The sequence below is a fragment of the Cherax quadricarinatus genome, chromosome 50, assembly GCF_038502225.1.
Source record: "Cherax quadricarinatus isolate ZL_2023a chromosome 50, ASM3850222v1, whole genome shotgun sequence".
NCBI classification, from domain to species: Eukaryota; Metazoa; Arthropoda; class Malacostraca; order Decapoda; family Parastacidae; genus Cherax; species Cherax quadricarinatus.
In genome coordinates this window covers 24,820,498-24,835,538 of record NC_091341.1, presented here as the reverse complement: position 1 = coordinate 24,835,538, position 15,041 = coordinate 24,820,498, and the positions used below count along the sequence as shown (strand labels likewise).

General features: G+C 37.1%; 1 protein-coding gene across 6 annotated transcripts; it reads left to right on the top strand.

Annotated features, from left to right (window-relative positions):
• The first annotated feature begins 4,130 nt into the window (after positions 1-4,130).
• Positions 4,131-14,351, top strand: LOC128695398 (putative nuclease HARBI1). 6 transcript variants are annotated; one of them, XM_070095557.1, is made up of 6 exons: positions 4,131-4,287; positions 5,549-5,617; positions 7,050-7,198; positions 10,547-10,685; positions 11,340-11,485; positions 11,841-14,351. In XM_070095557.1, exons 2-6 carry the CDS (start codon positions 5,606-5,608, stop codon positions 12,529-12,531), a joined length of 1,137 nt encoding a protein of 378 aa, XP_069951658.1. In that variant the 5' UTR covers positions 4,131-4,287; positions 5,549-5,605; the 3' UTR covers positions 12,532-14,351. The 6 variants fall into 6 exon arrangements, with proteins under 6 accessions (XP_069951658.1, XP_069951662.1, XP_069951659.1 ...); XM_070095561.1 differs by having other exon boundaries at positions 4,198-4,287; positions 10,590-10,685; XM_070095558.1 differs by lacking the exon at positions 4,131-4,287 and adding an exon at positions 4,366-4,519.
• The last annotated feature ends 690 nt before the right edge of the window (positions 14,352-15,041 follow it).

Sequence of the window (15,041 nt, the reverse complement as noted above, 5' to 3'; positions counted from 1 at the left end):
GTCTAGCCCTTATACATAAGAACATAAGAAAGATGGAACACTCCAGAAGGCCTACTGGCTCATGCGAGGCAGGTCCAAGTCTCCTATCGGCTTAAGCCAATGCCCCAACCTAGTCAAGTCAGGTCAGGTCACATTCACATAAGGAAGGAACACGGCAATTGACCTAGTAGCACAAGCTAGTCAGGTCCAACTCACACCCACTCATGTATTTATCTAACCTATTTTTAAAACTACACAACGTTTTAGCCTCTATAACTGTACATATAACAGTGTCATATGGATTACACTTGCTCTTCATGATACTCTGCCTTGACGAAAAAAAAAAAAATGAAAGATAGACTGCAAATCACCCAGAACAAAATGGTAAGATTCATCCTGGACCTGGGACCAAGAGCACATGTAGGCCAGGATGAATTACAGCAGTTGGATATCCTGAATGTTGAAGACAGAGTAAAACAACTGAAGTTAAATCAAGTTTATAAAATTACTCACAGTGTCCAGAATATCTTGTTGCCAATTTTGTAGTAGCCACAGTCATTGGCCAGACTTCAAACACCTTTTATTGTACAGCAATAAAGGAATGGATCAGACTGCCTGCACATGTCAAAGCCAGTCATAGCATGAACCAGTTCAAGAAAAGTGCCAAACGGTGCCTAATGAATGTAGCTTCAGAAAGGGAGGGGAATGATTTTTTATTTTTTTTTAGCTAACACACGTGCAATTTTACTTTATTCCTAGTAATGACCCGTATTATAGATAGTCTTAATGATCCTCATGTAGTAGTCTTAATGACCCTTGTGTAGTAGATAGTTTTAATAGTATGATAATAAGATGTTATCTCCTTTATAGAATAATAATAAGATATTATCACCTTTATATTATAATAATAAGGTAAAAGGATCCCAATGGAAGTAAGTCACTCTGTCTGACTTTTTTGGGTTATCCCAGGTACTTTACACATATGCTATGTATGATAATCTATGTAACTGTATTTGTGTATACCTGAGTAAACTTACTTATTTACTTATTTGGCTTTTTTTGGGTTATCCTTATCTATCTCTTATCATAGGTAATTTTCACTATGTATAATAATTGTACTTATGTGTACCTGTGCCTAAATAGACTCACTTTATAAATTTTAATTCCATTATTTCTGGGGCATTTTTTTTATTTATTTGCAGTAAATTTGCTGGTAACAAACTACCCATAGATACAAAATTTTGGCTGAAATGCTGTGCAGTCTATGAGCCTTCAGATTTTTTACTGTACATTAATTTTGAAATAAAGGTAATTTACATATATGTTTCTATGTATGATAATTGTACCTATGTGTGCCTGTACACATAAAAGAATGAAACTTATGAGGACGTTTCGGTCCAGCTTGAACCATTAATTAACTAGTTATAGATCATTTATGTAACTTTATTTATATGTACATGTAGTACCTGAATAAACTTACTTAATTAGATATAATGGGGTCCACCTCTGGTGTAAATTGTGGGACCCATAGTCTCGGAGAAGTGGATAAAAAGGCTTCAGGGAAGAGCATATGGATTTCTTCCTGAAGTTTAGTTTAATATCTTTATTATGCACCACATACCCATCCTGTGGGCGGTAGTCAAAAGATTACAAAGGTACATAATGGGTCCAGGGACTGGACCCCAAAGTTATGATAGATGAACTAGTTTAAATACTCTGTTTAAATATGGTGGAATGATGATGTAAAGAGAGTAGTAAAGGAGAAAAAGTTAGCATATGAGAAGTTTTTACAAAGTAGAAGTGATGCAAGGAGGGAAGAGTATATGGAGAAAAAGAGAGAGGTTAAGAGAGTGGTGAAGCAATGTAAAAAGAGAGCAAATGAGAGAGTGGGTGAGATGTTATCAACAAATTTTGTTGAAAATAAGAAAAAATTTTGGAGTGAGATTAACAAGTTAAGAAAGCCTAGAGAACAAATGGATTTGTCAGTTAAAAATAGGAGAGGAGAGTTATTAAATGGAGAGTTAGAGGTATTGGGAAGATGGAGGGAATATTTTGAGGAATTGTTAAATGTTGATGAAGATAGGGAAGCTGTGATTTCGTGTATAGGGCAAGGAGGAATAACATCTTGTAGGAGTGAGGAAGAGCCAGTTGTGAGTGTGGGGGAAGTTCGTGAGGCAGTAGGTAAAATGAAAGGGGGTAAGGCAGCCGGGATTGATGGGATAAAGATAGAAATGTTAAAAGCAGGTGGGGATATAGTTTTGGAGTGGTTGGTGCAATTATTTAATAAATGTATGGAAGAGGGTAAGGTACCTAGGGATTGGCAGAGAGCATGCATAGTTCCTTTGTATAAAGGCAAAGGGGATAAAAGAGAGTGCAAAAATTATAGGGGGATAAGTCTGCTGAGTATACCTGGTAAAGTGTATGGTAGAGTTATTATTGAAAGAATTAAGAGTAAGACGGAGAATAGGATAGCAGATGAACAAGGAGGCTTTAGGAAAGGTAGGGGGTGTGTGGACCAGGTGTTTACAGTGAAACATATAAGTGAACAGTATTTAGATAAGGCTAAAGAGGTCTTTGTGGCATTTATGGATTTGGAAAAGGCGTATGACAGGGTGGATACGGGGGCAATGTGGCAGATGTTGCAAGTGTATGGTGTAGGAGGTAGGTTACTGAAAGCAGTGAAGAGTTTTTACGAGGATAGTGAGGCTCAAGTTAGAGTATGTAGGAAAGAGGGAAATTATTTCCCAGTAAAAGTAGGCCTTAGACAAGGATGTGTGATGTCACCGTGGTTGTTTAATATATTTATAGATGGGGTTGTAAGAGAAGTAAATGCGAGGGTCTTGACAAGAGGCGTGGAGTTAAAAGATAAAGAATCACACACAAAGTGGGAGTTGTCACAGCTGCTCTTTGCTGATGACACTGTGCTCTTGGGAGATTCTGAAGAGAAGTTGCAGAGATTGGTGGATGAATTTGGTAGGGTGTGCAAAAGAAGAAAATTAAAGGTGAATACAGGAAAGAGTAAGGTTATGAGGATAACAAAAAGATTAGGTGATGAAAGATTGAATATCAGATTGGAGGGAGAGAGTATGGAGGAGGTGAATGTATTCAGATATTTGGGAGTGGACGTGTCAGCGGATGGGTCTATGAAAGATGAGGTGAATCATAGAATTGATGAGGGAAAAAGAGTGAGTGGTGCACTTAGGAGTCTGTGGAGACAAAGAACTTTGTCCTTGGAGGCAAAGAGGGGAATGTATGAGAGTATAGTTTTACCAACGCTCTTATATGGGTGTGAAGCATGGGTGATGAATGTTGCAGCGAGGAGAAGGCTGGAGGCAGTGGAGATGTCATGTCTGAGGGCAATGTGTGGTGTGAATATAATGCAGAGAATTCGTAGTTTGGAAGTTAGGAGGAGGTGCGGGATTACCAAAACTGTTGTCCAGAGGGCTGAGGAAGGGTTGTTGAGGTGGTTCGGACATGTAGAGAGAATGGAGCGAAACAGAATGACTTCAAGAGTGTATCAGTCTGTAGTGGAAGGAAGGCGGGGTAGGGGTCGGCCTAGGAAAGGTTGGAGGGAGGGGGTAAAGGAGGTTTTGTGTGCGAGGGGCTTGGACTTCCAGCAGGTATGCATGAGCGTGTTTGATAGGAGTGAATGGAGACAAATGGTTTTTAATACTTGACGTGCTGTTGGAGTGTGAGCAAAGTAACATTTATGAAGGGATTCAGGGAAACCGGCAGGCCGGACTTGAGTCCTGGAGATGGGAAGTACAGTGCCTGCACTCTGAAGGAGGGGTGTTAATGTTGCAGTTTAAAAACTGTAGTGTAAAGCACCCTTCTGGCAAGACAGTGATGGAGTGAATGATGGTGAAAGTTTTTCTTTTTCGGGCCACCCTGCCTTGGTGGGAATCGGCCAGTGTGATAATGAAAAAATAATAATAAATAAATATTCCACTTCCCCTACCACCCCATCTTTACATGTTAGATATTGTATTTTCTTTGTGAATTTTTACGGCTTTTGGGAAGCTGGTTACTGATTCAGTTGATTATTGGCGTCTATCACTGCCGGAATTTTAGCTCGGAATCCACCTGACCTAATTCAAAAAAATTCATTCCCATTTATTTTCCGAAATTAAGAAGGAAACTTGTTTTCTTCCCAATTCATGCCCAGTTTTGGGTACTATTTCTTTCCTGGTAACCGGAATCAGGGTTCAATACGACGTGGATTCTGCTGCCTCTATAAACCCCCAACAAACAAAGAATTTATTTTACTTATTATATATTTATTCCATAAAGTGTCTTGACAATATTAAGGTTTGTAGTAGCAGCACAAGTTATGCTGTAAAGTAAAAGGACACAAGTGCAACTAGTGTGACATTTATTGTGACAACAATAAAGCTCCTGGAGAGCGAAACGTTGCCACAATAATGTCACATTAGTTGTACTTGTGTCCTTTTACTTTACATATTGTCGGTAATTCTACCAACTTTATTACAAGTTATGCTGGTCACTACACAGCCTCTAAGTTCACTTATAACTTTAGCAAGTTAGTAATTATCTTCAAGCAGCATGTAGTAGAATAATAGTAGTATGGAAGTAATAGTAGTAGTAGTATGGAAGTAGTAGAATAACAATAGTGTCATGGAAGTAGTATAGTAGAATACTAGTAGTAGTAGGGAAGTAGTATAGTAGTAGAATAGTACTGGTAGAATAGAATTAGTAGTATAGTAGAGTAGTAGTATATTTGTAGTTTGAATATAATAATAGGGAGGGCAGCTCTAATTACTTGGATCAAGAGTCCTTCACCAGCATCAAGATATGCCTCATGAAGGGTGTTAAATGTCTATAGAGTTGTACTGTAAGATCTTTGCTGTACTAGAGTACGATTACTATCATTACATTTATAACAACTACTTTGTGTATTATCCTGACAGTCTAATATCTTATTTTGCTTGTCATGTTGATTCAGCTTCTGTCAGTCACACCTTTAATGCAGATTATGTCTATTTTTCTTCTTAACTGATTTTGACTTGCTACAATGACAAATTCTTGCTTTCCATTTTTTTACTCAGGACCTCAGTGGAAATGAGTCACTTTTTACTTTGACTTTTTGAGTTATCCTGGGTAATCTACACACATGCTGCTATGTATGATAATTTATGTAACTGTATTAATGTGTGCATGAATAAACTTACTCACTTATCCTTGGCACTTCATCCTTCTCACTCAGCACTGACATACACACACACACAAGGCTTTCATGAATATAATTTAGTAATAATAATTAAAATAATATAGGAGTTGGAAGTTAATATGGACAATACTGTATTGAGAACTTTTGAATGAAAATAAAATAATAATATTACATTTATAAAAGAATGCTAAACCTGTAGGGGTTATACACCACCAGGGGTATGGGAAGCAGTGAAGGTCAATCCAAGGAAAGGGAGAAAAGAGAGATCATATTCCTTGGGTCAGGAATCCCAATAAAAGTTCCTTGCTAGGATAAAATTTTATTCATAGATTTAAATTGTTGGCATTCTTATGCCTTAAATTAATTTTTCTTTATACACAGGGTGAACGTGAGACCAGCTTCCTGGTTAATTCTGTAAATAGCATCATAAGACTACAAATGATTTATAAGGTGTGTATATTATTAAAATCTGCTTTATTATTAATGGGTAATGATTATGGCTATCAATGCTTGAATACTTTTTTTTGTAGTTAACATTAGTATAGTGTCTACACTCTGAAAGAGGGGTTAGGATATTTGCAGTTTTGAACTGTAGTATTGGTCTGCCTCTGGCAAGACAGTGATGGTGAAAGTGTTTCATTTTTGTTAGGTAAAAAGACACAAGTGCAACTAATGTGACATTTTATTGTGGCAACATTTTGCTCTCCAGGAGCTTTATCAAGCTGTTGCAAACAATGTATTTTTGGGTCATCCTGCCTCGGTGGGAGATGACCAGTTTGTGGAAAAAAAATAGCTTTGTATGTATCTTTTTTAGTATGATTCATATCTTAGCTCAGTTTAAAATAATATTTCTGAGAAAAAGAATAATGCCAGTACAGTAATTAGCTACAGTATTTGAAGTGCAGCATGATACTCCAAAAGCCCAAAAATTTGTGCTCTTAATATAATTTTTATATACATATTTAGGATGGTTTTTATAGCTGATGCATCTGATGACCACTTCATATAATGTCCTTGCCATGAACACAAAACTTACTAGACACAGATTCAAATAAATAAATGCTTTCTTAAGGTAATGGAGAAGGCAATAAAAAATCAAGTGGTCAAATGCTGATAGAGGATGGATTCATAGACAGCAACCAGCAGTGGTTTAGGGATGGGGAAATCTTGTCTTGCTAACCTACTGCAGTTATGACAGCAACTGATGATAAAGTAGGAAAGAAAATATATTTTTGACACTACCACACCAGATGTTTATCCACAAGTTGGAGAAATAATCTGGGATAGCAGAAAATATAAAGAACATGTGCCAGATGTAGCAAATCATATAGTACTGTACATTTGTTTGTGAAGGGTGTAAAGGTGTTAAAACAAGAATGAAAGATGATGGACAGGCACCAAGAGGACCTGTAAAGACTGCAAGGTGATAGATGAATAGCTGCTGTACTAGAATTCACTCTCACCATATGCAAAATTACGTATAAGTAAAAGAGAAGAGGAAAAAAAAGACTGATCACTAAATAGGAGCCAAGTAAGAGAAATACTGAAAACCACAAACAGTTGAGAGGACCTTAAAGCAAGTATAATAACAACAAGCATATCACCAGAGATGTACGTGAGGCAAATTATTTTATTTTTTTTTTTTTTTTTTGGCATATGAAAACATGTGCTCTACTTTCTGGTACATACATGAAATTTTTCTATGCTTACTGTTTATAAGTTTAAGCGCAGTATTGTATATCATTTTGTATGCTTGATGTTTGTTCTGTGCAAAAATTTTCCTTTTGAAGGACAGCCATACTTTTAGAGCTGTTGATAGAAATTAAGTATTTTAAACTTTCAACATCAGTTTTCTTTGCCATGACTATGTATTTTTTCCCAGTCCATATGCCGGAGGCCAAGCACAGACATGTTGCGGAGGGAGATCCGCATGAGAAGATACCGACAGTTCCTCCTCCTGAGTACAGAGTTACAAGACCCTGCAGATCCATTATCCAAATATACCACACAAGAATTTCAAAATATATACAGGTTTCAGTATTATGAATAGTTTGTTTGTATTTAAATAAGTACAGCATCTAAAATTGAAGGAAGACTCTCAGTCAAGCATTACCAATTATAATTATGCACAGGTGCAGTGTCTGCCTAGTTGGTAGCAAAAATAATGTTTAGTATAGTATAATGTATTTCCCTAACAATACTCTACCATAGCTATAATGTTATTACATTCATGGGGAATGCTAAATCCATAGGGGTTATATAGTGCCTGAGGGAATCGGAGGCATTCAGGTTCAATCCAAGGAAGTGAGAGCAGGCTCAGTTCTTTGTATCAAGAGTCCCTCACCAGCATCAAGGCGCTTGCCTTGAGGGTATAGCTATTAACCCTTTGACTGTTTTGGTCATATATATACATCTTACGAGCCATTGTTTCGGACGTATTAATACGCATAAATTCTAGCGGCTTCAAATCAAGCAGGAGAAAGCTGGTAGGCCCACATGTGAGAGAATGGGTCTGTGTGGTCAGTGTGCACCACATAAAAAGAATCCTGCAGCACTCAGTGCGTAATGAGAAAAAACTGACCGTTATTTTGGATTAAAACGCCGACTTTGAGGTGTATTTTCGTATAGTATTTATCGTTGTATTCTCGTTTTCATGGTCTCATGTGATAAAATGGAAAACTTATTATAGAAATAGAGATGATTTTGATTAGTTTCATGAAGAAAACGACCTTGAAATTGAGCTCAAAGTAGCGGAAATGTTCGATTTTTAACAATGTTCAGGAGTAAGCAGATCACACCACACGTCCAATATACGTCAACTGGGGAGTCTAATATTCTTTCACTAGTATACTGATATTATTTATACCATTTTTACAATAATGCAGTAGTCTGCATAACAGTAAATTATTTATTTTTTGTATGAATAAAAAATCAAAATAGAAAGCAATAATAATATAAGAGGGGCCCTAGAGACGTGACTAATGAACAGAAGATATGTTATTTTAGTGCCAAGAATATCTACATTGTTTGTTCTGGACCCTATTTTGAAATTGGCATCATTTTTAATTTGCATGAAATTGGCCAAATTGCCAATTTCTGACCACTTTATTGGGTAGTTCAAATCGGTAAATGGGCGGTTTCTTGTGCTCAACTGATGGAAAAAATGGAGTTCTAAAGAAATAGCTATGAGTTTGGTCAACTGGAACAACAGAATTGGCCAAAAACAGGGCTCAAAGTCAGTGAAATCGCCAATGTGTTTATGTCGCCGAGACCGCTAACTTCGCAAGAGCGTAATCCCATGAGTTTTCTACCAAATTTCGTACTTTTGGTGTCATTACCATTGGGAAAAGATTCTCTATCATTTCAAAAGAAAAAATAATTTTTTTTTTTCCAAAATTTTGTGACAGAAAAACAGTTTCAGAAAGGGGCTTGTGACAGTCAAAGGGTTAAAATCAGCATTATGAACATTACTACTCAATTTCCCACTTGTATGAGGTGGAAAAGCACCTGCCCAGAAATGATTAATTATTTTTTAACCCTTAACCCTTTCAGGGTCCAAGGCCCAAATCTGGAGTCACGCACCAGTGTCCAAGAATTTTAAAAAAAAAAAATTTGTTATTTTTTCTTATGAAATCGTAGAGAATCTTTTTGTGAAGGTAATAAAACAAAAAGTACGAAATTTGGTGGGAAATTGACGAAATTATGCTCTCGCGAATTTTGATGTGTCAGCAATATTTACGAATCGGCGATTTTGCCGACTTTGACTCCCATTTTAGGCCAATTACATTATTTCAATCAACCAAATTCTTAGCTATTTCACTAGTATTACTTCTATTCTATCGATTGAGCACAAGAAATCGTCAAGTCAACTGTTTCAACTACAAAATAAAGTGATCGGAAATTGTTAATTTGGCCAATTTAACACAAAGTTCAAAATATTCCAATTTCAAAATAGGGTCCAGAATAAACAATGTAGGCATTCCTGGCACTAAACTAACATTTCCTCTGTTCATTAGTTATGTTTTGAGGCTTTACAAATAAATTCCATTTTGATTTTTTATTCACATAATGAATTTTTATTCACACCAAAAAATAGAAGATTTACTGTTATGCAATACTGTAATAATTGTATAAATATCATCACCATATTTGTGAATGTATATTAGACCCACCAGCTGACGTGTATTAGATGTGTGAGGTCGTTTGTTTACTCATGAATATCGGCAAAAATTTAACATTTCCGCTACTTTGAGCTCAGTTTCAAGCCATTTCCAATGCTAAAACCAATCAAAATCATCTCGATTTCTGTAATATGTCTTCCATTCTATCAAATGAGACCAAGAAATCGCAAATACAACTATAAAAAACATACGAAAAAACACTGCAAAGTTGCTGTTTTAATCGAAAAATCATGATTTCAGTTTTTTTCTTTCATTATACACAGTGTGCTGCAGGATCTGTTTTATGTGGTGCACACATACCACATAGATGTATTCTCTCATATCTAGGCCCAAATGTACCACTCACAGTTTATCAGAGTGAGCTGAGCTCATGGCGTAGATCTACGGTTTGGACACTCACTGTAAAGCCGTAGATCTACGGGACGGACCCTGAAAGGGTTAAACTGTCCAAGCAAATTTACGTTCACATGTGTAGTGCTCCAAAAGTAGATCTACATTTTTTTTACATATTTTCAAATATAAAAAAAAAAAAAGTAGATCAAAGTTTTTTTTACATGTTTTCAAATGTAAAAAAAAGAAAGAAGATCTACGTTTTTTTACATACTTTCAAAAGTTGAAAAAATGTAGATCTACGTTTGGACAGTTTAAGGGTTAAGTACAGCATTAAAATAATTATTAGTTTATTGGAATATGATGAGCAGCATTGTGTGCAAGAAAACACAGGCAAGTGGAAATAAGAGTACAAGTATTATTATAATCAAAAAAGAAGCGCTAGGCCACAAGGGCTATACAGGAAGAGTACAAGTAAGAGGTAGAAGCTCAAAAGTTAATGACAAAAATAATGGGCAAGCAACTTTCTTAGGGGTATCAATGAAAGCCTTACAGGATTGCTGGTCTTTGTCGTTTATGAATATGCAAGATGGCAGATAAATCTTTCTAACTTCTATCACTCAAGTGTGTACTTACAACCTTAATTGCTAAGAAAGACTTAGGAATATAAAGTTCTTATTTCTGTATTATTCCTTTTCTAATTTAGGAAGCTTGGTTTTAGATCAGGTGGTGGGATAGATGATCCCCACCACCATAAACAGATTTACTGCAATGGTTTGTGACAAAAATTTTAAGTGTTGTACATCTGAAAACAGCATGTATGATAAACTTTTCATTACACCTACACTTATTTGGGATTATTTATCAGGCTGTCTAAAGAGTTATTTTGCGAGCTTCTTAACATGATCCAGGGGGACCTGGAACGCTCTGACAACCGTGGTCGCCCTCTTCCTGCCGTCTACCAGCTCTTGATTGCTCTTCACTTTTATTGCAGTGGCTCTTATCAGGTACAGAACGTTTTTTACTGTATTTTGGACAGCTTATTTTTACTATATATGTACATATTCTGAAAGATGAACATATAATGTAAGGTGTACTCTGAAATATAGTACATTATTATTATTACGTATAATCAAAAAGAAGTGCTAAGCCACAAGGGCTATACGTACAGCTGAAATATAGTACAGTATAATACTGTACATTTGTGTCCTTAACTTTTTCATATTTCAGTTGCAGCAATGTTTTGCATTATTTAAAGCTTTAAATTAGTAAGGTACAAGATATATAGCTTTTAGTGTTGGGTAACAATTATACATATGCAAAGCCCCTGGTTATGTAGAGCATTTTGGGCACTGGAGAATAATATTTTATATGAATAAGCAGAATAATGGACAGCGATTCAAGTTGTGGTCAGTGCATATATCAGGCATAACACTAACCACTCTGCTACAATAGGATTATTTTACAGCCAGCACTTCTGTGACTTGGTTGTATCAGTGGCAGCAACCATGTGGGAGGTTTACTGTACAGTATTGTATATGTAGGTATGATACTGTACTATAATAGTCAAACATTATATAATCACATCTTTTATTTGTAAATATCTGTATTATCTATATTAATGTTAACATTTGTTGATAGTTCTGATTTTGTATTACTAGAAAGTTGTCGGGGATCAACATGGATTACAAGTGAGTCAACCTACAGTATGCCGAACCATCCACCGTGTATCGGAGGCCTTGGCCAAGCGCTACAGTCAATTTGTTACTTTTCCCTCTGTTGCTGAAGCTGCAGATGTGCATACCAAGTAGGCTGATGATATTGCTTCTGCAGGTTACTGCAACTGTCTAGTACTAAATTTTCTGCATTTATATTATACAGTGTATTTGTAATATCAAGATTCTGATATTTGATATCATTATACATGGGAAAGTGCTAAACCTATAGGGGTCATACAGCACCTGGGCAATGGGAAGCAACTAGGTTCGATCCAAAGAAGGGGAGGACAAGTCCAATTCCTTTGATCAAGAGCCCATTACCAGCATCAAGGGACATCTCTCAAGGGGTTGATATTTACTTGTTAATTACTAAGTCACGTGATTCTTATGTAAGACTATGGTTAAAACATTGCATGCAGTAATTCAGTTTTTGTTTGTGAACAGGTTCTATGAGGTAGCTCAGTTTCCCAATGTTATTGGAGCCATCGACTGTATCCACATGCGGATATCTAACCCTGGAGGCGCGATGGCAGAACAATGCAAGAACAGCAAAGGTTGGTATTCAGTAAACTGTCAAGTGGTAGTTGGTCCCGATTTAAGAATTTTAACAGCCATTGTTCGCTGGGGAGGCAGTGTACCAGATTGGCAGATATATGAGAATTCTAGACTAAAACAAGTACTGGAACAGGGAGAGTATGGTCATCTTGTGGGAGATTCTGCTTACCAGTGTCAGCGCTATTTGTTGACCCCAGTTATCAACCCTGTGACACCAGCAGAAAAGTGTTATAATCGAGCTCACTCTTCAACTAGGAGAAAAGTTAAACGTGTATTTGGAATGGTGAAAAGGCGGTTCCAGTGCACAAGTCAAGAACTAAGGTCCAATCCTAAAACATCTTGTGCAATTATCTTAAGTTGCTTTGCCTTGCATAACTTTGCACTTGAGCGACAAGGGCCGCCTGATGACTCTGAAGCTCTTTATGCCCCTGATGACAGTCCCCAAGACAGATTTATTGGGGACGATGACCCCGAAGGAGAATCATATCGTCAGCATATAATTTATGAGTGGTTCAGCCATGATCTCTCAGGAGTGTCCTACCAGACTGATGATGGAATGTGTAAAACACAAGGATGGTGATAGTTGATCCAGTTCACATGGACAGGTTATGGTATTGTCTTGGTATTTATCTTCAGCTATGGCCACCATTTTCTGTATCACATTTTTGTTTATAGGTGTAATTTTTTGGTAAATATATAATATTAAATTGGTGATAGCCCTATTTGACTTCTTAATTACCCTGTTGAGGGAGCACTAAGCCCATAGAGCTCATACAGATTTCCCATCACTTGATGGATTTGCTGTGTGTGATTTTGCTTATATGCAGTGACTATTTCTACCAGGAGTTTGCTATATGGTGAAAATTCACATTTTTTGTTTTCATTTAAGTGCAGCGACCATTTAATATTATTATTATTATTATTACAATCAAGGGGGAAGCGCTAAACCCGGAGGATTATACAGCGCCTGGGGGGGTATGTGGAAGGCATTCAGGCTTAATTTGGGGAACTGGAGCACAGATCCAATTCCCTAAATCAAGAGCCCCTCACCAACATCAAGGAACCTTCCTTGAGGGGAGCGACCATTTAATATTTAATCATTATTGCACTATATCACTATATATCACTCTAAACTAATGTAGTATATTGAAGGCAGTGGCGAGTGAGGGGTACTGTTGTCATATTACACACCTCGCCCACTAAACATGTCCAGGACTTGTGAGCTCCTGGCCTCTCCTGCCCTTACAAACACTGAAGAAGGTAATGAATGAGGGAGGTAGAGATGACCCAGACACCAGTCCAGGATAGGTAAACCTCCTGAGGTCCCAGCCTAATCCTCTTCTTTGGCTAGGGTTGGGGCCTCCCATGGCTCACAAGCTACCCACCCTCACATGTCCCACTAAAAATTCTCCACTTCTTCCCCAGTAAGCCAACAGCTCACATTCTTATACAGTAAATAATAAATCTACAGTTCTTGACCAGTCTTGTGAAAAAAAAAAAATGTGAGGGTTTATATATTCATGAAATGAGCATTCACAAAGTATGAATGCATTGGTTAAAACACAAATTGAGGAAAAAATAAATATGTGGAATTGGCAAAGTCTAAAAATGAATCCCTTTCTATTACAAGTTACAGTGAGTTTGCTTTATACGCCAATGGCCAGGAGCACATCTGTTGCATAAAGCGAGGGACATCTGTGTGGTGCCTGTGGTAATGGGAGGCAATTAGGTCTGAGCCAAAGAAGGGAAGGTTGGATCCAATTCCTTTGATCAAGTGCCCCCCCCTTCACCATCATCAAGGAACTTCCCAAAGGGACAGCATCACTAACAATGGTGGCAGCAGCAACAGTGGCAGTATGCATGCATCCACCCATTCATTACCCAGGACCCTGAAGTTCCCACACACACACTACATGTCTGTCAGGTGTGGATGCATAGTTAAGGGGTGCTAATGTTAATACTGTGTGGAGGGCAAGCATAAGGATTAAAAAATAATGTCATAGCTGGTGCAATAAGTCAGTTTTCTTAATAATAGTAATATAATCAAGGTAAGTGCTAAACCCGATCAATTTCCCTAACAGTCTAGAACTTGAAAATTTGCAAGTCATTTTATTAGGTTTCTGTTCAGACAGGTTGTTGTAACTGATATGTGGAGTGCAAGGAACAACTGATCAACTACAACAGTTACTAAGTGCCAAGGAAAAACTAATTTATTTACACATTTATTAAATGTCTCATAATGTTACATATCAATAATACATAAAGCTCTGCACTTTGGCTACAAATGAAGCAAAAACAATTCTCATATATCTTCAACAAATTAACAATAAAACATTCAGAGTATTTCTACTGCTATGTTGGTTATACATAATTTGCTATTCTTAAATGTACGTCACAGTATGGTATCTGAAAAAGTCGCAGAATTCTTGCTTTAGAGCATGATACAAAAGAAAAATATAGTATTTAAAAAATTATAAACTCATAATGTATGCATACATTTATCTTTCTTCTTTCAATGCACTGGCCGTATCTCACCGTGTATATTTCGCCTGCTCTTGCGAATTCCTTGCATTGTTAAAATCTCTAGTAAGGCTGATGCATGCGGGGGATGAGATGAAAAGCTGTAAGCCTTCTCCCTGAAAGCTGGCTGCCTTGGATCAAAGTCTAGCGCAAGCTGGACTCCAAGGTATTGGTCCAGTGTGGTGAGAATGGTATAGCACTGCGTACCTTGTTCCAAGGTTCGTAGATTCGAGTGTCCTTCAGCCAGAGATCAGTGTTTGTGTATATTTCGCCTGCTCTTGCGAATTCCTTGCATATATATATATATATATATATATCTTCTTTCTTTCAACACACCGGCCATATCCCACCAAGGCAGGGTGGCCCAAAAAGAAAAACGAAAGTTTCTCTTTTAAATTTAGTAATTTATACGGGAAAAGGGGTTACTAGCCCCTTGCTCCCGGCATTTTAGTCGCCTCTTACAACACGCATGGCTTACGGAGGAAGAAGTCTGTTCCACTTCCCCATGGAGAAAAATAAAAATAAAAATATATATATTATATATACGTATATATAAATTCTCCATGGGGA